Genomic DNA, 25,755 nt, shown 5'->3' with positions numbered 1-25,755 from the left:
ATATATTTTTATCAAAATATATTATATATGTATATATTACAAAACATAACTAAAAATTTTCTTATAATAATTCATTGCATAATATGCAAATCACGTTATATTTTCAAAGTAAGAGAATCCTAATGCAATAGCTGTTAATCACTTTTAGTCAAGTTTTTTCTAATATCTGAATAAAATCATACTGATTCTCAAAAAACCGTTATATGCATTTATGAATGATGAGAACGTATTCTGAAGGAAATACATATATATGTTTATATTATACATCAGTTTTTTTACGATTTATATAATAAAATGAAAATAATAGATTACTGTGAATTATGTGAATTATCGTGACATTATCTTATCCGTGAATTATTAATCTTGGTATTACTGAATTAATCTCTGAATCTCAAAATTTGGCGTCAAATTTCTAATTTGAATCTCAAAATTAGGCGTAAAAATGTATATATAAAAATAAAAGTTAATGTAATAATTTAATTTATGCAGTTTTTTATTATATTGATTTAAAAATAAACGACTTCGTAAATTTGGAAATTTAAAAAATGTTAAATTATAAAATTTTATTCGACTAATTTTAAATAAATGTTCAATATGTTGAACTGGAAAATTATTAGAAACATGTGTAAACATCATCTCTCTCTCTCTCTCTCTCTCTCTCTCTCTCTCTCTCTCTCTCTCTCTCTGTTTCCCTCTCACTTTCTCCCTTTTTCTGTCTCTATCTTTTTTATCTATTTATTTATTTTATCTATTTATTTATTTATATTTCATATCTTTCTTATGATGTAAATTTAAGATGATATATATTATTCTTTTTGCATTAAAAATTATTATGATATTTTATTTTCAGAATTTATGTTTTATATTATATTTAGGTTTATAACTGTTTTTTGCAAGTTTTATAAATCATGTGCAAAATATCAATTAATTAAAACACGTGATAAATCGTGATCATTTACATATTTTAAAATCGTTTTAAAAAACGAGGTAATTGTGAACACCAACTTTTTTTTAGCAATATCGAAGTCAGTCTCAGATCTTATTTTGTCATTTTATATATACCGTATTCATAAGCTTTTCTGAGATACCTTTGCTATGTCATCGCTTGAAGCTAATCTGTCGTTATTAAATACTTAAGTCAGCTTGTGCGTACTGTTCATTGCTTAAACTACAATATTATACCAACAACATGAACGTATGCATCAACCAAGTAGTACACTCACTAAGGCAGAGATGAAATCGAAAAATACCAACGACATCAGATATTTCTTTAATGTCTCATCATATTATTATTATAGTAAGAAAATTTGTTTTATTCACTTTAGCTGTATATATTATTGACATATAAAATGGATAAAAATTAATTGATCAAATCTATTATTTAATTGAATTAAAAGAGTGCCTTAACAATTTTATTATATTTATATATTTCTACATAATATTAGGTACTTAAATATTAAAATTTAATTGATTTAAAAAATTTAATTGAGATATATAATATTATTATTTTAAACTTATATTATTTTGCATAGGTATATAAAAGTAATGAATATTTTGTATTAAATATTGAACAAAAATATTCGGTTCATATGGCGTTAGATTACTGTATGCAAGTGCGCATACTTACAAGTTTTTATGAATGAACTTTTGTTTCTATCTCTCTATTTCTCTAATTGAAGAAAAATATTACGTTTTTCATGTGATAATATTCGCGATATAATGTATTAGGCCTAGAATCTATTTCTATTATCTTAAACTGTTATAACAATGTACAATACGTTAGATAGATATTTTACATGTTACGCAACCTTGATTGGCTGTTTGATTGTGTCAAATGGCGAGAACAATAGCCCATATCTATCCATCTATCCAGTCGGAGGCATAACCCCAGGCATTTTACCATCTTAATCTGTCACATCCGCGGTAATCTTACTCTCCATTGTATGGCGTGCGCTACCACGTGCCGGAAATTTTATTTTATTTTGTGGAGGGTGTTATACATAACTTTAATAGCATATTTTATGTGTGCACGCATAAATATTAGACATTAATTAGAAAATAAAAAAATACAATAACTTCTGATTATAGCACTCGAAAAGCTTGCCAATTCGTTCGCATGAAATTTGCAAATTTGTTAATTAGAGTAAGACGATTCAAAAGTACTTTTCCTGCCATTAACAATTATACAAGAACTCCATCAGTAAAGTGTTGTTTAAGTGTTGGTTAAGTTATTCCTTAAAGTTTGGACTAAAAGTTTATTAAGTATCAATGTAGTATTAATATTTATTTTTACAGGAAATTAAATTTACTAAAAAGATAAAAATACTTTTGGACAAGTGATTTCTCAACAGTACGCACTATTAAAAAAGTATCGCTTATTATAAAAACAGTGTTGATTAAGATAAAAAAAGGATTTATTTTTTTATTGATTGATATAAATTTTTATAAATATTTAAAAGATTTTTTATATGCAGATTTATATTACGTAAGAAAGTTTTCGACTAACAGTTAATCCTAATAATCGAGATGGCTGGCCTACAGCTTTGACACCCAATCCAATTTTCACCGAGAGAATTTAGAATTTAAATACAGATCATTACAGAATATGTAAGCTGCATTATTGTTGTCGTCATCTTGTAAGAAATAAGCGACAAGAAAAAAACCGGGCACTCCGGAATTCAAACCGAGATATTAGTAGACTTCCGTTCTGTCACCAAACCACACAGTCCTTAGATAGTTTTTCTGTTGTTAGTTTCCTGATAGTTTTTCCTATTTCCTCTAAATTTCTTATAATTTACAGCACTATTTTTTTACAAGCTGAGTCAATCTTTTAAGTACATACTTTTAGGCCATTCCGTTACTCTTTATTTTTGATCGTATAAAAAATTATATGTAAATATTAAGTAAATGTATGATTAAATATGAAACAAAGACATTATGCACAGTATAAATTATACTGATTTACAAAACAGCAATTTAATTTTAATGTAAAAATTAGTTTATTCGTGATAAGTATATGTAATAAGAAAATGATCAAGATTACAAAATTTAACATACTTCCTTTATCACTGTAACGATCACAACTATCTCTCATACACAAATTGATAAACGGTACGTGTGAGTTGCGGCTGCTATGATCTAATAATTGTTGTAAAACTATATTCTTGGGCGGTCTTCTCTAAATTTATGTGTTTATAAATGTATTTATTACAAATTTTTATAGAGTTTAAATAATATTAATTTTTAAATTGTACAAGTTATCGTGATTCTAAAATTCTCCACCTATTTTATAACAATCATCTTTCTTCTATTAATAAATAAAACTAGATTTCAATAACACAAAGAAATAAAAAGCGTCAAACACTATCGAAACTTGGTGCCTAATAATATTTCTATCTAAATTTGAAGTACATTTTTTAGTCATATAAACTACATCAATTATACTGTCAAATTTAAAATATAATTATAAACTAAAGTTGAAATAATAATTTCACAAATTAAACTAATCGCAATTTAATAATGATAATTAACATTTCAAAACATTTCAAAGACTTATTGCGAAAATTATACATATGTATAAGTTTTGGTAAATTCCCCTTTACATAGCCAATCCCAAAACATCTCCAAGTCACAAGTGATCTTGATCTTAATTCCTTTGAAAAAAGTCAAGATCATTGATTTTTTCCGTCACTTGGTATTCATTAAAAAGTTATTAATGAAATTTTTATGAAGACACTTTTTCAATACATTCCAACATGAAGAATGTATAACATTTTATTTATTATTTAATGATACATCATTTAATGGAAGACATTAATTTAAAAAATTGCGGTATTTTGTCATTAAAATCATATCGTTTTTTAAACATAAATTTTGCTAAATAATGTTCATGGTTCGAATAGTGTTCTTCTCGTATCAAATCGTGGTAAAGCAGAACGCATATCACGCCGTAATCGCTCAATTTTTGTGATGTACACCAGATTCAGGGTTAATAAAATTAATAGCGTGATTAATGGTCTAATGCACATAATCAAGTTCTTTTACATATCCTTTTCACGAATCAAAATGTAAATTATACTGCCTAATGCAATACATTCCTGAATTATTTTTGTTAATGTTTGTGCAGTACGATCTTTCACAGGAACAATAAAAAAAATTTTCTCGCACGGAATGCAAGAGATCCGGGTTTTGAGGCAATATTTTTCGCAATAAGTTTATTACAATTTTTTAAGATTAAATTTGAGAAATTTGAAGGATTATTAATATTTCAGATTGATTGCGTTGAAAGTCCGATAACCATATCGGCACGCAATTATCATTTCTGAAATTAATTCATTTATATGAATATACATAATAGTTCAACATCTTAACATTCAGACCGTAGTGGCACTATTTAAAGTAAAAAGAAGTATTATGAAAAAAAGATGTATTATTACGTTCGATAACACCGAAAATCCATTGCCCACTAATTACCCGTCTTCGATTATATTTTCTCCGATCAACTTTCGCTTCATCGACTTTCTACCTATCATACCACGACCAAGCATACCAGTTTCTTGTTTCATCCATTGAGTTAATAATAACTAGAAAATAACAAAAAATATAACAATCAAAATCGCTTTGCGTGGAAAGTCGTGCGCCCCCCAAAAAGGGAGGAGGTGGGGTGGTACATGATTGGGTTAGGGTTAGATTATGAATACCCATGAGTATATAATAATCTAACTCTAACCAAATTATGATACATAAATAGTTTATAAGATCTTCATAATTGTAAATTAAATGAAGAAAATCATGGAGCAATATCTCCATTCTACCAAGTCAGACAAAGGACTGTTACAATATATTCAAATAACAATGTGTTTTCTTTCCACAATATTGTTCTCAAATTTCTAACATAAACGTACGAACATCAATTTACGTGGAGCAAAATTCATACTATATTGCTGAATGCACTATGTGTTCGAAAATTACTTATTATTCATAAAAACATTTTCATTAATAACTTTTTAATGAATAATGAGCGATAGAAAATTTCAATGACCTTGACCTTCTTAAGAGTCAAGATTAAAGTCAAAGTCAAACGGAAATTATTTGGGGCTGACTGTGTAAAGAAGAACATTTATCTAAGTTTTTTACAATATTTTTAAGACGCTTATTAATATTAAATTAACACTCAAAGATATTAATAACACTGCAAAGAACATTTATATTACAAAAAATAAATTTTTTTACAATGATTTAAAATGCTTATTATTAAATTGACGATTAGTTTAATTTGTGATATTATTGTGTTATTATTTCAATTTTAATTTCAAGTCTGACAGTACTTGTTATGCAGTTTACATAACTGGAAAAATAAATTTAAAATTTACATTAAAATATTATTAGACTACAAATCCAGCTTTATTAATATGCGGTTTTTCAAATCTTGTGTAATGTTTGGCACGTGACGCATGCATGTTGGGACATCCACTTGTTAGGTAAGCAACGTTGCCATATTATGCCATTCGTAGATATATATGTAGTAAGATTTAAAAAAGCACTTAATAAGACGAGTCGCTCTGTGTTTTTGCAATAGATGTCCTCGAATAGACAATAGCGAAAAGCATTGAATAATATCACTATGATCATCATTATCTATGGTATCTACGTTACATTTAATAATTAGTAATTGTTACAAATAATTTTTATGAATAACGAACATTAAATATATTGCATCAACTACAGAAGCAAGTACACTATGGTATTCATTTATTTGGAGTAAAAATATAAAAGGATTTTTTATTTGTTAATAGACAATCGCAACTATAAATTTTTCTTTATGATATTTACTCCATAATGATTTCTTACATAAAGCTTTAATTCGATTTCACACAATGATTTGAATGTTTTGATATAAATTTAATCATCTGTAATCATTTTGTATTACAAAATAGAATAATAAATTGTAAGATGTAATGATTGAATCATTAGTATTGAAAGGTTGTGATGTGATCGTTTGTTAATAATTCAGTTGAAATGGATAAAATATTCATACATTTACTTTATGAATAATTAATTTTATTACTTTATACTTATTGTATTTTATATTTATCGTGAAATAGATATTTCAAAACGGTCTACTACGGTCTAATAGTCTAATCGCTCTTAATCTTAAATTGATATCTGTGGGGAAAACAGTTAATTAAAATAAAACATATTAAACAGATATTTTTAGTGCAAGGAAAAAATTGAAATAGATTCAATAGAAATATTGTATGCAAATAGATATTAATTTAAAAGATTAATAAAAGATTAATAAAAATTATTATTTGAAATAAATATTTTGTATAGCAAATCTAAAAAACAAATGGTATTTATTATTTACATTAACATTCACTTGAAATAAAATATTTATTTGACATTTCAATATTTCCTGATTTAATAATTTTTCTATTTTTTTATTTTGTATTGTTAAGAAAATAGATAATAAATAGATTTATCCAACCATAAAGTATCGAAATGTCAAGTAAATGTTAGTATAAATGGTAAATAATATTATATTTGTTTGTCATATTTCCTATGCAAAATATTTATTTTAAACAGTGTTTTATATAGATTCAACTTTTTAAATAAATATTTCTATTGAATTTATTTCAATTTTTTCCTAACACTGATTATTATGCGGCTATTGTATACACTATTTCAGCGCATAATAAAATCAGTAGACAATATTACTGTTTCGTGCGCCATTTCAAAACGTGGCTTATTCTCAACGAATAAGCAATTATTATATTAATTATTAACTTATGATTAATGATTGATTTACACATATATCGAAGCTATAATTGTTTGATCAAATGCTATCTGTTTATTTACAAGTACGAATTTGAAGGAGCTCCTACCTAAAAAGAAACTTATTAATTCAACGACGGAGAAGTTAATGTTCCCATCGTTGTCTATAATTAAACGAATGAACCGCAACCGGTTTACGTCATACATTAAGTTCGGGAATGCCGAACAAAATGTCATGCGAATGTGAATTAGCATATCACCGCTTTTTTCCATATTTTCAGGCGTGATAATTGTCTCAAATTAAATCGTTGCCACAAATAATAATCGTGATCGGATTTAATTATTAATCTCGCTGTGAATGAATTGATCACTAGTTGATCACCAGTCGTACTTGAGTGATAAGATATGGAGAATGGAAATGATCTTTATGGATTTAACTTTCATCTTTTCCACAGAGGATCTTTCTCTGTGTTGGATATTACGTATGTATCACTCGGGATTAGAGGTTAAATTAGTCGGTCAAATTGGGCTATCCGACCGACGCTAAATATTTGCATAATAAATTGGCATAATGCGGTTATCGCTTGAAATTTTTTCGCGGATAAAATTGTGCATTAATTCGCGTGTGAACTTTGGAAATGATATAAAATATCATACTAATTATTAATAATTTTCTGCATGTTCGCGAGTGTTGAATCTGAAAGATTTATTAGAATTAACAATCCCCTCACATAGCTTGAGGAGAGAAGATTTAAGAAAAATATTAGGCGTCGGCGGATCAACCTTGCAGTGAGTATTATTTTTTACTTACATATAATTTATAAATATTAAGTGTAAGTGAACTGCAAAATATTCAACATAAATGAGTAAAAAGAATCATATTTAGCCAAGACAAGTCTTGATGTCTAATAATATTTTTGTGCGAATTTTTACAATTTCTAGTTCAAGCCAACTGCACTTCAATTTTGCAACTAATATAAAAATTTATTAAATAAGAGAATAAAAATTGCGTTGTAGCTAATAGTAAATTATTAATTTTTTATTCGCGTTTTAGGGATATTACAAAATCAGACATATAATATTTTAATTGATAAAATTATTACAAAAGATGAAATTTATTATTGATTGTAGAATTGAGAATCTTTAAAATAGTTTTATTTCAAAAAATATTGCAATAAAACGAGCTAATGAGCTCTCTTGCCTGTTTTATTGTAATATTATTTTTTAATATTGACAGCTCTATAAAATTTATTTACAGTTTTATCTCATTTTTTGTGAAATATTATTTTTAGAGATGTGAACGATGGAAAAATACTAGAATTTTAAGGTAAAAAACTCGAAAATTAATAGCTTTTTTCCTTGTTTTGACAGTTTTTTACGATATTTTTTTTTAATCATTTAGATCTGTCGCATTGCTTGAAATCCCCAAAATTTTTACATTTAAAGATAATTTAATTTTAAATATAATATAATTTAATTTATTTTTACTTATGATTAGAAAAATAGATTCGAACGTCGAAAAAAAAGAAAGCACAGAGATGCAAAGAATGCAAGCAACGCAAACAGAAAAACTATTAACCTAATAATCTATTATCAACTCATCAAAAATTGCAACTACCAATAATATATATTTCCGCTTCAATATAAAATTATAAGTATTAAAAGGTATAACGAAATAACAAGAAAAATGAATTCTATATTTTTTTTCTATATATTTAACATGAATTCTATGTTTTTAAATATAATTTTATGTAATTTGATTAAAAATACCGTTTTTTATAGTAAAAAACTAGTTTTACACTTGATATTTTTCTTCGAAGTTAAAAATATTGTTTTTTTTTACATTTCTAATTATTTTAAATTATCTTAAATTTTGCATGTTAAATATTTATTAAGATATTTCAAAGGTTTATTGCATTGAATATTTATTAAAAGCAATTGCAAAAGCAGAACATTTTTTCCTCGTCTTTCCTCATGCAATTACTCTCGGCGAGAGAACGTTATCGTTGTCTTTCACGTCAAATAAAATTAACAAATGCGTAGTTTGTATCAATGGAGAGTTGAAACGATGTTCAACGTGGAGAATTATTCCTTAATAATACCTGAAATTTATTCGCAAAATTTTTTATTTTAATGCTCTGTTGAAAGTTGGGAATTTCTGTTATAGAAATTATAATACATTAGATTTTCTCGACATGTTCTTGGAAATGATTGGCAACAACCACTATGAATATTTTAAAGTCGAATAATGATATTAATTAAATAATATATTTTAGAGAGATTTTCTTTTTTTTCTATTTTATTATGTTCTTCTATTGGTATTAGTAGTATGTTAATGATAATAAAATGCATTTTATATTGATTAATATGAAGAAAGTATAATAACAAATATGTAAATTTCATGTTTAACTTTTAAGAAATCATTTTTAAGTATTGGATATCTCACCAATCTAGGAACATTAGTATTATTGTAATTGTGTGCGTGCGCGCGCGCACACAATTGCAATAATACTAATGTGTGTGCATGCGTGCATGCGTGTGTGTGTGTGTGTAATAATTTATATTATTTTATAGTAAAATACATGCGCATAGTGCAAGATGTTATTTAACAGATTTAAATTTTTATCAATTTGAATAAATTTCTGAGAAGAATTTATATTTTTTTAATTTGAATATTTTATCTATTGAGTAAATATTTGAATTTAGTTAATAAATATTTGAAACTAAAAATGTGCGAGTATTTAAGGAATTCGAGATAAAGCGAAGAAGTACCTTGATATTAATGAAATATCAATAATTACATTATTTAAACATTATAAAAATATAACAACTTGTTAAATTTTAATTCGATATTTTTAAATTTCTCGAAATTCTATTGCATTTAAAAAATGATAATGTACATTCATAAATAATTGTAAAAAGAAATATTTGTAATTTCATAATAACTCTATAGAAAGATATGATAATAGTGGTAACTATCGTTGATTCGCTGTCAAAATCATTGATATCGGAAAGTTTGGAAGAATTTGTTTCTCTCTGTAATGAAACTATTCGTATTTGATAGATCGTTTAACATTTCTTTGCAAATTGATCTCACAGACTCAACGTAGAAGCAAAGTACACTAAATTTGTTTTCTACCTTGAAGAGATCGTTCTTCTCTCTATCGAACACTAATTGATACTCGGAAAGGCTTTGCTCAAATCGTTAAATCAGTCATCCTTCAATAAACTTACTTAAAAGTGCCATTTTTCATGACTTTTAAAGATCTATAAATTTAAAAAAAATAAAGCCTTATAAAAAGTAATGCTAGCATGCGTTGAATGATTTGTTTAGTTGGTTTAGTTCGTTGATACATTATAAAAATAGAATGTAGATACGCTTCCGAAAATACTGCAGAATAATATTTATTGTTACATAGAACAATTACGAGGAACTTATTGCATCGAGTACAATAAATAAATTACAATAAAAGAAAATTATCTATCTAAAATTTATATAAAGAATATTTTATTATGATCAATTTGATTGGAGCAATATAGGTCATGAATGTCACTAGAAAATGTGAACATGTTCACAATAAAATAAGATAATGAATTTTGCGTACGCTTTTAAAGTAAATTTTTTTTCTGTTTCACTAGAAATGCTCGCTTTATTTATTATTAATGCGATTCGCATTCACGTTAAACGCTTTTTTCCGATATAGTGCTCCTGTCGCTGCCTCTTTTATGTGGACTACGCAACATTCGTTGGTTACGGATGGTTATGGTCGTCGGTAATTCATTATCATTGCTCATTCTTCTTAAGCTGGTATCTCTATCCAAATGATTTTTATTCTTGGCACACTTTGGCCTTTGCACGTTCGTATAGATAAGATAAACAGCGAGAATTCCCACCAGAAACATTGCGATTCCTACGCCGCTTACTGTACATACCTGTAACGTGGAAATTAGTTATATTTACGTTTCTGAACTTCTAACTTTTCGTAAAAAAAAAGCTTGAAGTTCTAAAAAAATATCTTATTTTTTAATAGGAATAATTCTTTTTATATGATGTGCGAAGATGAATATTAATTTCGAAGATATTTTGAAAAGTATAATTTTTGAGAAATTATTACAAAAGAGAAAATTTTTTGACAATTTCGGAATTTTTTTTGAATACATAATCTATTACAAAAATAACAATTTTAATTTATTGCGTAATTTATAATTTTGATATATATAAAGTTTTAAAAAGGCTTTTTTAAATTAAGGAATCTCAGAGATTATTTACATAAAAAAAAATAATGCTAAAAAACGCTACCATTATCCACCACTCGTTATCGCTCATTCCCGAAACTAAAACTTGTGCCGCCTCATTATCCTTTTCCTTTATCTTAATTTCTTTGACAGCTGTAGCGCATCTTGATTGCGGTTCATTTTCTTCTTTTAAAAATTCTCTAAATATGTACGACATATTGTTGTTGCTTCTTGGCGCTCCGTAATTTTTCTCAGTTTTCTCCGTAACGTTCTTTTCTTTTTCGTTCATTTTACTTTTATCCCAATAAACTTTTGTTTTATTCCGATGAACAACTATATCACCCAAACGTTCTAGATCACTTGTTTTCTTTTTCATAAACAGATTAAGAAACTTTGGTGCTACTTCTGATTCCTTGTTATGTGTCATTAACATGTTCGATACCATGTGATTCCACTCTAAAGCATTTATTTGATTGTTGCATTTTTTGTTTTTGCTGTAAAATGTAATCGATTCAATCTTATGCAAAAAAAGTAACAGTTAAGTTGCATTTATAATGTTAAAGATATATTGAGTGCCTAAGAAAAAGTCTTACTGATGATTAATTTTATTAATTTTATTATTTAAATATAATTTTTTTAATTCAGGTTTTTTCTTTTTAAATATAAAAGAAAAAAGTTAGTTTAACTTATAAAATCAATTAGTTAACTAATGAATAGTCAATTAATGCTAACTATCGTTGACTTACCATTTAATAATATTTAATAAGATTTTTAATTATTAGTTAATCATTGACTACTCGTTAATTGACTAATTGATTTCATAGATTAAATTAACTTTTTTCTATTTATAAATTTAATTGATACCAATAAAACCTTCCCTTAGGCACACAATGAATCTTTAACATTATATACATACATATACACACAATAGATTATCAATATATACATATATATGTATGTGCATGATATTCCGTTGTGTACAACGTTTCATAAATCTTTGTCTAACTCTGCAGAGATAATTGCGATTATTTAATCATGCATATAGTCAGCTATAAATCAAATTGATAACTTTTTTAATTTTTCTTGCATTACAAAAGCTATTAAATTAAATGTTATTGTTTATGATATAATCATCATCAAATAATAGAAATTTTTCAATGCTCACCATAATGCATTTAAAGCTTTTACATAAATCTTTATAGCATTTTCTAACCATCTGACTCGTTTCAATTCCTCGGCATTATATCTTATCAAATCATTATCAGGTGCCCACCATTGCGAATTCTTAACTCTCCACTCAAGACCATTAATTACATTTCTATAAAAAAAGAGCTTAATGGAATATTTCTATTATATTTGAAAATTAAAAATGTTACTTTGTAAAATAGAAATATTATTAAGATAAATTTAATTTTCCCAGACTACTAAAAATGATTTCTTACTTTCCTCTTAAGTCTACTTTAGATAATCTATTTCATATTGAATTTTTCTCCGTTCTTTTCTTTTTTGAAGAAAAATTCGACGTTGTATATCTAAATTGTTCTCTTGAAGCAGTTTTAAATATATACATGTTAATGTTTCAAATATATATATGTAAAATTTCTTTTCACATTCAGAAAGAAATAAAGGAAAATATTGAAAAATTTACGAAAAAGAAACAAAAGCTCATGCTATTGTTTCAAAACAATATAAATGTCTGTTGAATTGAAAAATATTTTAACCGACATTCTGATATTTTTATGAAACATTCCAAAGGTACTTTTAACAGTAAAAACATTGTTGCAAGTAGACATAGAATGATAAAATTAATTTAGGTAACGAATAAATTTTATATTTGAATGAAAATAAGCTTTAGTTAAAAAATTTGAGATCTGTATCTTCATATTTACAATATTTTCTGTAAAATAGAATATATGCGATTTAGAGAATAATAACAAGATTTTTCTATGTTGATTTAAGGATGACCTCGGCGCGGCTGTTGTTCCGGAGAATGAAACGTTAAAGTGCTGAGAAAAAAGCAAGGGTACTAGCAATTCATCGTGATTTATCTAGGATCCTTAACCTCGATTGAATCCGATACATTCGACGGAAGTAGAAATCGTGATTTCAGGCATGTATTTTTATACGTGGCAGTTTAGTCGCATAATTGGCACGACACGATTGATGTAAAATTATTTTAGCACGTAAATATAGTTAGATGTTACTAATGATTAAAGTGAAGCTAGTAATAATAATGAGGAATATATGTGCATTTTCAATGAGAAAACTCCCCAACGTTTCTAATAATAGTGAAACATTACAATGCCAACGCAACAATGTCAAAAATTCAATTTCATTAACTACGTGAATGAATCACTTTAGTTGCATTAAAATCCATTGTAATTTACAATGGATAATCTTTTCTATTCGATTACTCCATTCCTATGTGTATGCATAATTACTATTAGTAATTCATTAACATTAATGATTTTGATACAAAAATCTTAAAATATCATTTGAGAACTTATTGTCTCATTTAAAATAACATTTCCGATTATTATGCGTCATTTGTTTTTTCTCGTCTTGTCTTGAAAAAATTAGATCCATGTCAGTTACAGAATGTGCTGTCTCATTATATAATCAAACATTTCAAATAAATAAAACGAGAAAAATCCATAATCTCGAATATCTCGAAATAAAATTTTAGAATCTTGAAAAATAAGAATATCGGCCATCGAAACGAGAAAACTTTATTAGACATTCATTTTTATCTAGAATAAATCTCGATATTGATGTTTTCTTATTTCACCTCGCTTTAATGCAACACTAATTAGCATAGTGCACGTAACTTCATCAAATTTGTAATTAATAATAATAAAAAAAATAACTGAGAAATATATCGTCTGTACATAATTTATATTTATTTTAAGCAATTTATAATAAGGTTATAAAAAGATACGTTAAAGATATAAATAAATACGAAATTATATGATATCATACAATTTAATATACTGTACAATTTAATTTAGAGTTTAAATAAGTTGAAAATTATTCTTTTACTCATAATTTATTATTCTTCTTTTACCCATAAAAAAATTTGTTTATTAACGCATTTAATGATCTTTTAAATTATACAATAACTGTTTAAAATATATAAAATAAATTAATATATTTGATTAAATTTGATTAAAAATTATTTTTTAACGAAAAAATTATTATAACGAAAAGTTTTTATCGATAAAGATATATTCTTTTTTTTTAAATTAAGTATGTGAAGCATACGAAATTTACAAATAAATTTTATAAAAACAATTTACTTACCTAGAATTTTCTAAAAGCAATATAGTGTTAGTTGAATCTATACGATTCAAGTAATCTTTTAAATTTCCCTCGCTGATAATTAATATGGTTGCGTTTTTAAGTTCATTAAAAAAATTATCTTCGGGTTTTCCAATATGTACAATACGTGACATATAATCTATACCAAAAACAAAATTAATAAAATATGTATTAATTTAAAAATCTCATATTTAAATTATTTTTAATTTTTAAAATAAAAGAAATTAAAAGAAATTAAAAGAAACGTATTGAATCAAAAAGATATAAATTGGAATATAAACAAAAATTTATTTTTCAAACAATTTTAAATGGATTTTACAATAAAATTTTGAAAGTTTTGCTTGCTAATATTTAACACTAAAATATTAATATTTAATACTAAAAATATATTTAACACTAGAAATTTTTTCACATTAGTTTATGATTAAAAGAAAAATCTATGTTAAGACTACATTCTGTATGACGCCTGAGCCGTAGAAAGTGCTACATCAGAAAAAATAAGAAGAAAGGTTTCTATCAAGAAATGAATAAAAAGCGTCTATTTCACATAAAGCGTAAAGATCGGAACGCATATGAGTACGGTTTATATTAAGAAAATGAGAAGAACGATTCAAGCAGGTTCAAATCGCATGAAATTAAAGAAGAAGTTATATAGCACAATATATTTTCTTCTCATAAATTTTATAGTGACATGACTGAGAACAGAGGAATCTTGATTTTCAATCCTGTTTTTCGCATTCATTTATTCATATATTATTTAATTTTTTGTAACTAAATTTGTATAAATTTGTGTTTATAAGTAGTGAATATTGCATTATATAGATCCTTCTAATTTTATGCGACCTGAATCGTTCTTTTTTTCTCGATATAAATCATAATTCGTATGCGTTCTGACACAAACCGGTCTTCACGCTTCATACGAAATAGACCGATATATAAACTTTTCTTCATAAACCTTTTTTTTGATAGCACCTTCTACAGCTCAGGCGTCGACATAGTACCAAATTTAAAAGAGATCTATTGTAATTTATCTTATTATCTTATCGTATTATCTTTGAATACTTGTTAAAGTTTAATAATAATTATTATACGAAATATCAAAGATATTCATAAAAAAAATTGCATCATTAATATTCTATACCTAGGCATATAAATGATACTTTAATCACGTGACATTTTTAAAAAATCTAAAATTTATTATAAATTTTATTATAAAAACTTTTTTGTGATATATGTATACATTATTAAAAAATATTGTGCTAAAAGAGAGATATTTTATATAGAAAATAAAACATAGTTTCTTTATCATACCTTCTTTATCATTATCATGGATTATAACACACAAATTGTTCGCTATAGCATTTACCGTCAGTTTCTTTGTAATACTTTGTACGTCATCATTGTTTTCATCATCAACTTTTGTTACTAATGTAAAGGATTTCCACTTTAAAATTTCTATCATTTTCAAGATTCCCTATATAAAAGAGATAATAATAATGTAATATATCTCAATCAAATCATTGATTAATATAAAGTAGTGCGTGGAATAAATAAATTTCAAATTTATCTCTATTAACCATTATGGCAAGCATAATGAAGTAACATTTATATAAAATGTTATTAACAAAATAACGGATATAAAAATATAAATATATTCAAATAATATAAAATAAATATGTAGTGATCCGGTCACTTGCGTATGCAATCTAAATCTAAAATAGGAACATAAGCTCGCATTCTGTGATAATAAAAGCACTAAGTATTTAAATGCCGAGTTATTGTTTTCTGTAATTTACATCATATCCTATTTAATATCCAATCGAGTTAACACAATTCAACTCTTGTATATATCGTATATATCGTGATTGTATGTACGCTATATAATTTTTATATAATTTTTGATATATAATAATATAATTTATGATAGAGAATATGATAAAGAATGTGATATAAAAACTTTGAATGAACTTGAATTTTTGATATAAAATCAATTTTTGCTATTGAAATTTGGAATATATAACAAAAATAAAATCGGGTGAAGAGGCAGTATGTGCATTGTAATTAAATAGCATAATTAGTATATTTGTATGTATACCGTTAGACGCATTTCAATATTGTTCTAATACAAATACTTGCGTAATAAACTGCATTATGCAAATATTACAATGAACTCAGCATCACAGTTAATTATTAGACTTTAATCGAACTATCTCCACATCTTCAGTTTATAGAATAAAATTTTATTTTCGAGTTTATTTAGTAATTAATTTACGAATTTATTTAATAATTAATTAATAACAAACCTCCACTAAATAGGAATTTGATTCCTCCATTAAAGGGTGCAAATAGGAAGAAATTGATGGTTTCTTGATAATATGCGGCACTTTCAATATCGAAGTCACTTTGTATATCACCTCGATGTTAGCCATGGTATCCGGTCCGATAATTCCTATATAAATACAAGATACATAAATCAAACAATTACGTAAGTACCTAGGAAATATAAACTTTTGTAAAGGTATAATATTTTCAATGGCTATGTACTTTAGTTTATGAAAGAACTTTTGTCAATCGATGTAATGATCTTCGAAAATTAGTACTCGAATATTCGTAAAGCGCGTGAGACAGTCTTTGTTCCTACCTAGATAATAAGGTGGATGCAAACAGTTGACATCTGCCCATACTAAAGCTTTCATCATCGCTTTCAGAGTACCTGTTATACTTCCGCATGTATCCATAATGGTAATTTCTATACAAATATTTTGTTTCATAGTTGAATTTTTTGTTTAACTATATTGTATTTTGCTTTGTATTGGAATTATTATCCGTTTAATTGCGTATATTCAAATGATTTGATATTCAATATTACAATGTGTTTAATTGAAATGAATTATTCTACTTCATGTACTTGATTTACCAATTTCGAATCCTTCGGTTTTATTGTTGTGAATCTCTGCAAGAAGTTTGGCGGCCTCATAAAGCATAACACCTGTCGGCGATAGCATTGTACACGATGGATCATCGTGCACGCTTGTTAAAAATGAAATTTGCACTGTTTCGCCACATTCTGTACGTGCACCGCAGGTACACGCTGCTATTACCATGAAGATTACGTACCAAGATCGTGAAACTCCCATGTGTCTCAAATAAACAGATCAATACAGATGGAATCAATTGTTCTGAGATATTCCAATTGGACGTGAACGCGCGTTCTCTACTCTGTACATTTGTTTTATTATAGTAAAATATATAGATCGACATATCAATAATGATAATATTAAATAAATAAATACAGTTTTCTATCACACGCTGCACGACTCACCAGCGTTGTAAAAGTGATTATCAATTTTTTTCATCAAGTTAATCACAGCCACTATAATGAAAGTTAATAAATCGCCGTTTAGAGTGTAATCATTCTTTTATGAAGAGAATGAATATCCGCGATATGATTACTTCCTCGTAGATTCGTAATTATAAATACGATAATAAATATAAATAATAATTATAATTTATAAATTATTTTATACATAGAGATGCGAAGGAAAAAAGTTCGTTGTGTGTGAGAAATAAATAAACTAATCTACAGTATGTAATTCTGTTTGAAACGTATCACGATGTAACTTCTCTTGTGACAAATCTTACTAAACTATTCGCTTCAATTGCAGATCTTGATATTGAATCCGGAAGCTTTACAAGATAGCTGATGCGATATGCATTATGTGAAATTGTAAGGTTTTGAACGTGTCCTTGTATAGCAGAAGCTATCAATATGTAACATTTTAAGTCGTCCCGGGAAACCAGAAAACATTATAAATCTTATAAATTCTTAATAGCTTTATAGCTTTATAGCTTTAAACTTTATAAGAAATAATAAAATTAAAAAGAGAAATTTGATAAATTATCTATTGCTTTGCAAAATTATATATTGCTTTGTTGTCTTTTTTTCTATATTTTAATATGAATGAACATTTTTTTGTGCTTCTTCTTGTGCATTTTTTATTGTTTAGTATTATAAATTGAACAATTATTGACAAATTCTTTTTTATTAAATTATTACATTTATGAAATTGTCGATAAACTTTACGCTAACAAAATGTTGTATTTCTCAAAAATTCCTTTCTTTTAATTAACTTATTTGCTTTTCTAGAATACTAAAAATTAAGCACATTTCTTTTTTGCGATTTTTTCTTTATATTTTTTTTATTTTTATTTTTTATATCAGTAATTATACTGCTTGAAAAATAAAGTTATAATAAATAAATGAATGAATTTTTGAATGTTAATAAATAAAAAAAAACAAAGTCGGATTATAAAAATCTAATTTATTTTTAAGGAATGAATACTTGTTAATAAATTTATAAATTATTAGATAAATTACGATAAATCTTTCAGTTAAAGAAAAAATAAATAAATAAATAAAAATTAAAAGATTTATTTTTAGCTTTTAGTTTTTCTCATAAAAATTTACTTTATTAATTGCGTTAATTACTTGAAAATATATTATTATAAAACAATATTTTTTTATTAAGTTGATTTGAGAATCTCTTTTAATTTACATATAAGCTTGTTAATATAACAAGTTGATTACAAAGAATCCTATATTTAATCCTTTTTACTCACTCATCTTCTCTTTGTATTTTCTTTTTTGTGTAATCATTATATGATTGTGTTTACATATTTATTAAATTATAACATATTTAACATATAAATTATTACATATTTTAAAAACATCGGGTTAGTTTGATATTATACTTATTGATCTCAATATCTATCACAATTTATTATCTATATTTTTATTAGATACAATATAGGGTATCAAGTACTTATTTTTTTCTGCAACTAATATAATTTCAATGAAATTCTAATAACTATAACATACAGAGATTTTATTTGGATTGTAAAATTATTTAAATTTATTAATATATGAAATTTGAAAGATTATGGAAGCAGTATTATTTTTTTTTTTAAATGATGACAAATAGTATCAGTTTATTACCTTGATTTGTTTTAAAAAAATGATAAATATTATCTTGGGTTTTTCCACATGATAATATTGATAATACAGATGGCGGTAGAAATCAAGTAGACTACATTGTGTGAATAACACTATGTTGTGTGAATATTAATCCTGAGCAACACGAGATGGCACCACTATCTAATAACAATAACGATAAATTATCTTTCTACGGGGATGATTGATTTATATATTTGAATTCAGCGAACTTAAGAAGTTCAAGTTCATAACTTTCATATTGATACTCACATACTTTTATATATTCATATATTTATACATTACACATATTTTTGTAATGATGATTAATATTTGAGAGGAAAAATAGTAAGATAATATAAAAAAATAAATAAAAAAATAAAAATAAAATAAGTCTTATGACTTCTAAAAGATAAGTTTATTTTTACAAAATTATCGTTTAAAAAATTACAATAAATTATATTTAATACTACACATTGTAATATTATATTAATAATTTTATTGTAATGAATGCATATTATTTAGCAACTTATCGGATAATTCCACAATGCAAGTAATCTCTAAGGACTTAAATAATTTTAACTATGAAAGTGCCCCAAAAAGATAACATTATCTTATAATCAATGATTGAATATATATAATGATAATTTGAGATTACTACGGATATCGGGATATGACTGAAGATATCATAAACATTTTATTTTTTTTTTAATAATTTTAAATAAGAAGTTTATAATTAGTACTTTGTATTATTATTAGTATTTTATATTTTGATTAAATAAATCTCATCTTTGGACTTTAATATCTTGTTTTTTTATTAAAGAGCAATATGCTGTATAATATTATTATATTATGCATGTATATTGTATATCATCTTCTCTATATGTATTTAATTTCTTCATACAAGAATTCGTATTGATGAATGAGATATAATTTGACTAAATGCCAAACGGCAATTAAGAAACGTCATGTTTAATTAATGTTTTATTTTCCTTTTCGAGAAAGTAATTTAGACAACTCTTTGATGTAAATGATTGCACAGACAAATCGTATCTGCGCGACACCTACACTATATGAAATAGACACTATCGAGTCATAATTCTTTTAATCAGGCGTGTAAACGGTTCACAAACCGATCTCTGCACTTCAAAGGCAAATAAGAAAAAGTGCGGAAGGATATATTTGCGTCCGTACTAGCCATTACTTACGTTGGCACTGGACCAACAGTAACAGTAGCGGACTTTTAAAAGCTAGAGATGCGAGACTTCCTCGTATCTCAAATATCCTCATACTGTCCAGTTGTAGGTCGATGCAGACACAGCCTGCAATCTTTATTCATCTCTATCCACACGTCCGTCGGATGTTTGATAAATCCTCTGACGAATCTTAGACGCGAACAGTTTCACGTTGAACTTCGTAAGATATATATGCTACTGGGAGAAAAAGGGATGGGAGAGAGAACGACGGAAAACTTACTTATCCCTCTCATGTTTCCTACAAACTCCACTTTACTTTCATATTACATTTGGGTTTAGGAGGGTTTATTTTAACGGTGTCAATATTACGTCAGAATCACAGCATGACACAAAGACTCTTAGGCAATGCAAATTAGGACAATGCAATGATTTTTAATGATAAGATTAATAATTGTCATATTTCTAATAATTTGTTGATAACTGTACAATATTTATTTTATGATTTCGTAATCGTTAGAAATTTCTTGTCATTAAGAAATCTAAGTATTATTATATATTTATCTATAAGGATGTCAATTATCTCACTTCTTCACATATATTTCAAACTTGTCGCTGACGTAATCTAAATTTATTGCAATTTTGCGATATCGCTAATGGAGCTAAAGTGGATCACTTCCAAAATTAACGATATTTGAAACAGAGTTATGGATAAAGTATTGCAAGAAGATACAAATAAATAAAAAATTTTATATGCATGTAGAATACATTTTACATATTAGATTAATATAATAATTTTTTACTTTTTTCTCTTATTTTCTCTCTATTTTTCTTTTCTTTATCATCGCAAGTAATTTAATTCGATCGCAAGAAATCACAAATGTCGATAAATTATTGTTACTAGTTTTGGCTCCGATCCGTTCAATATTTACTTTATGACTTCTTTATGCCATCACGTGTTCCACAACACATTTGAAATATGACATTGGCTCGTAAAAAGGATAGATTCAGGACAAGTGTATTACAATCACGAATATTAGCGAAAAATGAACACATATTAATGTTACTAACAATAAGAAATTTTGATCTGAATAAAGAAGTTAAGAAAAAGATATGAAATGCTTTAAAATAAAACAAATAAAGTTGATTCCAAAATATTTAATGGAAGTAATAAAAGATACTAGTTTTAGATCACCCTGAGATTCTAGGACAAGAGTTATGACGGGCAGACAGACATGCGAAGTCATCCATTCCGGTCTGTGTATTCCCGTTTAACTAACGCTCTTCTCACACGCATCGCTGAATGATCACACGCGTAAAAATCAGTGTCAGTATCTTCGTGTCGTAACTCTTTTGCGAGACTTCTGATTTCGGCTGCGACATTGCGATGCCTCCGCAACGTTAACGTTGACAAATGCTCGCGAAAGTTTATCTGTAATCGACCGGAAACGTGAAGACTGGCCTAGATTTCGTTGTGTAAACTTTCCAACAAAAAAAAAAAAACGTAATATTGCAAGTGAATGCTTTCACTGTCGATAGTCTTATTATGAATCCATCCAAGATGCAATAAAACATTAATTACATGTTTTTATTAAGTGAATAGGAATGAAGTCAGTTCATAGGTAATCTGCATGCGACTTTAACTATTATATTTATAAATTTTAGATTTAAAGCAGATTTCTTACAGATTTATTTTTGTCCTGAACTTCTCGTGTAATGCATTTTATGATTACACGTTCCAATATTAAACGAGGTTAATGGATAAACCGTTGAATTACGTTCGCTGTCATTCATTATAACTGTCGCGTCGACATTTTTCTTTGCTCGGCATAATCGGGTCGCTTTACGAGCTTTGTTGTTGCTTCTCTAGCCGTCGGCACACTCGACTAGCATGCGGATAAAAAAATTTTCGCGCCGTTTAGCAAGAACGACATGCAACGGATCTTCAGCCGTGGAAGCGCCACGGCTGGCTGGAGAGATCGGAGTGTTGCATGCGCGTGACCCAATATGGAGAAATTGAGTCTCTCCCCGTTATATACCTACGTATTATTCATCAACCGCTCAAGTGGCAATGCTAAGATTGATTGACTAGGCGATCGGCGATAAGTAGAATACTGCATTCTTCGCGAATAAACGCGCAATCATTGATCATCTCTTCGATCATTATCCGCGGATGCAAACTGTTGAAAGAATAACATGTTTTATATCCGATTACTCAGAGATAATATATATATTATTATATATATAGATTATACATAGATATTATATAAATATAATGAAATGAATGAGACTTTTTAATGAATTATCGATGAAAACTTTTCATTTTTAATTTGCATTATTATTTTATGTCGATTAATACAAAACAAATAATAAATCGGGACAATGCGCCATAATTATAGTGCAATTCTGTTTTATTTGTCGACAATTTGAGAAGTATTTTATTGTTTGTCACAGTTAAAATGTTAAATAATCGCGATGCAAAATTTAATGATAGCTTGAATGAATTGTTGTCACATACACATATCATCACGTTCTTAATCAAGCACAGATATTCACTGATCCTACTTACGTTAACAATGTACAAGCATATATGTATAGATTAGACTATACTTTCACTTGGTCTGTACTTCCACTTTTTAAAAACAAGTAAAATTGGAAATTGATAGCTTAATATTGAGAATAATAGTGTTTGTTTTAGTATTATTTCATTTCCTTTACACAAATTAACTGACCAGTTTAACTTACTGGTCAGTTTATTATTGAAAAACGGTAATTAATTACTTATTCGTAATACTGAACAATGCTTTTAATACTTAAAATAAGTAATTAATTATCTTTCAGTATTAAATTGGCTAGTATTAATTAGTTTCTGGAAGGATTTATTTAGCAAAAGAATATAATTGTGAAATCGAGTAAGAAAAGTATTTAAAAAAATAACATGTGATAATACTGTTAATATCCTTTATATCTAGATTTAACATTCTTTTCGCGGAAGAGAATGCAGTTACTCTTTTTTTAAAGTACTTTTTTTTTATAAAACTTTTGTAATTAAAAAAGTAAAAAAAATATTACAAAAAATAAAAAAGGTTTTGTTTATCAACAAAGGTAGAAAACTAAAAAGAAAAACTAAGAGAGATTATTCTTATATATTTTATACATTTGTACAATTTTATGACAAAAGTGAATTGATATTAATATTATTATAATAACTAGGATAAGAACAAAATTTTTTTGGGTTTTTTAGGACGAATGATTGGATAAATGAATAAATATTCGAAAACGAATGCATGATTAACGAGTCTCATTTATTATGAACACATTGCCGAATCGTACTAAGCTTTATCAGAGAGCCATTTTTCAGACATCTGCGATGGTTAAAACAATCGTACAGAGCTATTTGTAAACGCAGTAGCTTATCGAATGATGAAACCTACGTGTATCATATACGCGGCAGACTCATGGGAATTTGTAAATTGTTGTCGAAATCCCGGGGAATTTCTCGTATGAATTTGGCGCTGATTATGTGACCTAGTTTAACATAAACGTCACTGACGTCTTTCTATATTGATATATTGATAAATAAAATCTGTTAATGTTGACGTGACAGTTTATGATACACGATGTCTACGATGCTGATTAGATTTCTCATCGTGTAATTGTAACGTTTTCAGGATACTGAACATATTCAGAATATCCTCGGAACTTTCTATAAGACGTCCTTAAAATCTCGTGGGACGGAAATAGAACGTCCTGAGAACTCAGTATCCGTCTTGTAAAGGATAGTGATTAAAATTATATTCATAAAAGTTAGTCTAGCACTCAAATAATTATTAAGTATAATATTGCATATAAAGTCAGTTCATAATAATATAATTTAGATAATTTTTTTGAAAAGATCAAATGAATGTAACTATATAAATGTTTCTCAAAAGAAAATAATATTATAACTGATACAGATCGGAAATATGAGAAATTTAAAGAAGAGAAAATGTTAAAAACTGTTGTTAAACTTAGTATTTCTACATTGTATATTGTTAACCTTTTACCAACCATATTGAATTTAAAAGCACAGTCGTTATTTTAAATGCGAATTTTAGTAGAAAAATTTAAATATAAAATAAATAAAATGCGATCTAATTTTTATGACAGTAAAAGATTGTTATTAAAGCTTTTATAAGTATGTAAGAAAATTTTTTCAAATTTTGTACACTCCTGAAGAATATAAAAATCTGCACTGAAATTCACAGATCCAGGATGAAAAATGAAAATTTCACTGCCAATAGGAAGTTAATGCAGCAGTAACATGCTACAATATTGGTGTTGCAGTATTGATGTGTAACAGACTGTTTCTGTCATTCGAGAATTATTGATACAGATATCGATTTAAAATTTTTAAAGACATGAGAAAATAGATCAGTTAATATTTGTATCAAAAATTCTGGAATGAGAGGAAACATTCGTTATGCATTAATATTGCAACAGCAACGTTGTAACATGTTACTGCTGCATTAATGTAGACTGCTTTTTCAACGGTCGATTTAAATCCATATGCATCACTGAAATTATATCGTTAGTTATCTGTGCCGCATGAGTTTTGGCGACACGCATGTCTATTCGAAAAAGCTAGATTTCTATTTGTATAAGCACATTGAATGTAGTTTGTATAAGCACATTGATGGACGTATCGTAAATATAAATAGTTGATAAGACTGATTTAGTCAATTTATTCATCAGACAAACTTATTATACATAACTAATCGAGCCAATTATGCAGATATTATTTGCGTAAAATAATTAATTATAATATTATTACGTATAAGTGTAACAAAATTACGAGATAGAATGTATAGTATAAAATATATTAATGCAGATATATATAATTAAAACTAAACAATATAAAATAATTATATAATAGATTTCTGCAACAATACATAATAAGTTTTTATAGTTTTATACTTTTTTAAGATATTTGTCAATTAAAATACACAAAATATGTTTTTTAGTTGAATTATTCATACCACAAGTATTAAATAAACTTTCAAAATCTCACAGATCTGCATTGCATCTGAAAATTATTTTTAGATGAAAGTTTCCTAACAAAGAGGTATATATATATATATATATAAAGGTGATCCTTAAATATTCCTTTTAAAAATCAATTAGAGAAATAAATCTATTTTTTATCAGAACGGATCTCTCTCTCTCTCTCTCTCTCTCTCTCTCTCTCTCTCTCTCTCTCTCTCT

General features: G+C 26.5%; 1 protein-coding gene across 1 annotated transcript; it reads right to left on the bottom strand.

Moving 5' to 3' along the window:
* Positions 1-10,422: 10,422 nt before the first annotated feature.
* LOC108690726 lies at positions 10,423-17,680 on the bottom strand. The gene is made up of 9 exons (XM_018198161.1): positions 17,651-17,680; positions 17,246-17,547; positions 16,970-17,077; positions 16,632-16,777; positions 15,640-15,802; positions 14,311-14,467; positions 12,176-12,328; positions 11,075-11,504; positions 10,423-10,707 (listed from the first exon to the last, which is right to left on the bottom strand). Exons 2-9 carry the CDS (start codon positions 17,463-17,465, stop codon positions 10,456-10,458), a joined length of 1,629 nt encoding a protein of 542 aa, XP_018053650.1. The 5' UTR covers positions 17,466-17,547; positions 17,651-17,680; the 3' UTR covers positions 10,423-10,455.
* Between the last annotated feature and the right edge of the window lie 8,075 nt (positions 17,681-25,755).

Source organism: Atta colombica, unplaced genomic scaffold (genome assembly GCF_001594045.1).
Source record: "Atta colombica isolate Treedump-2 unplaced genomic scaffold, Acol1.0 scaffold35, whole genome shotgun sequence".
NCBI classification, from domain to species: Eukaryota; Metazoa; Arthropoda; class Insecta; order Hymenoptera; family Formicidae; genus Atta; species Atta colombica.
This window is presented reverse-complemented; position numbering and strand designations above follow the sequence as displayed.

What these genes read in the sequence shown, in the direction of transcription:
- LOC108690726 (XM_018198161.1), bottom strand. Translation starts at nt 17,465, where the DNA reads ATGGGAGTTTCACGATCTTGGTACGTAATCTTCATGGTAATAGCAGCG. An exon ending in AACCGAAGGATTCGAAATTG is followed by an intron (nt 17,078 to 17,245) that starts GTAAATCAAGTA and finishes ATATTTGTATAG; the next exon opens with AAATTACCATTATGGATACA. An exon ending in AAAGCTTTAAATGCATTATG is followed by an intron (nt 11,505 to 12,175) that starts GTGAGCATTGAA and finishes TACATTTTACAG; the next exon opens with CAAAAACAAAAAATGCAACA.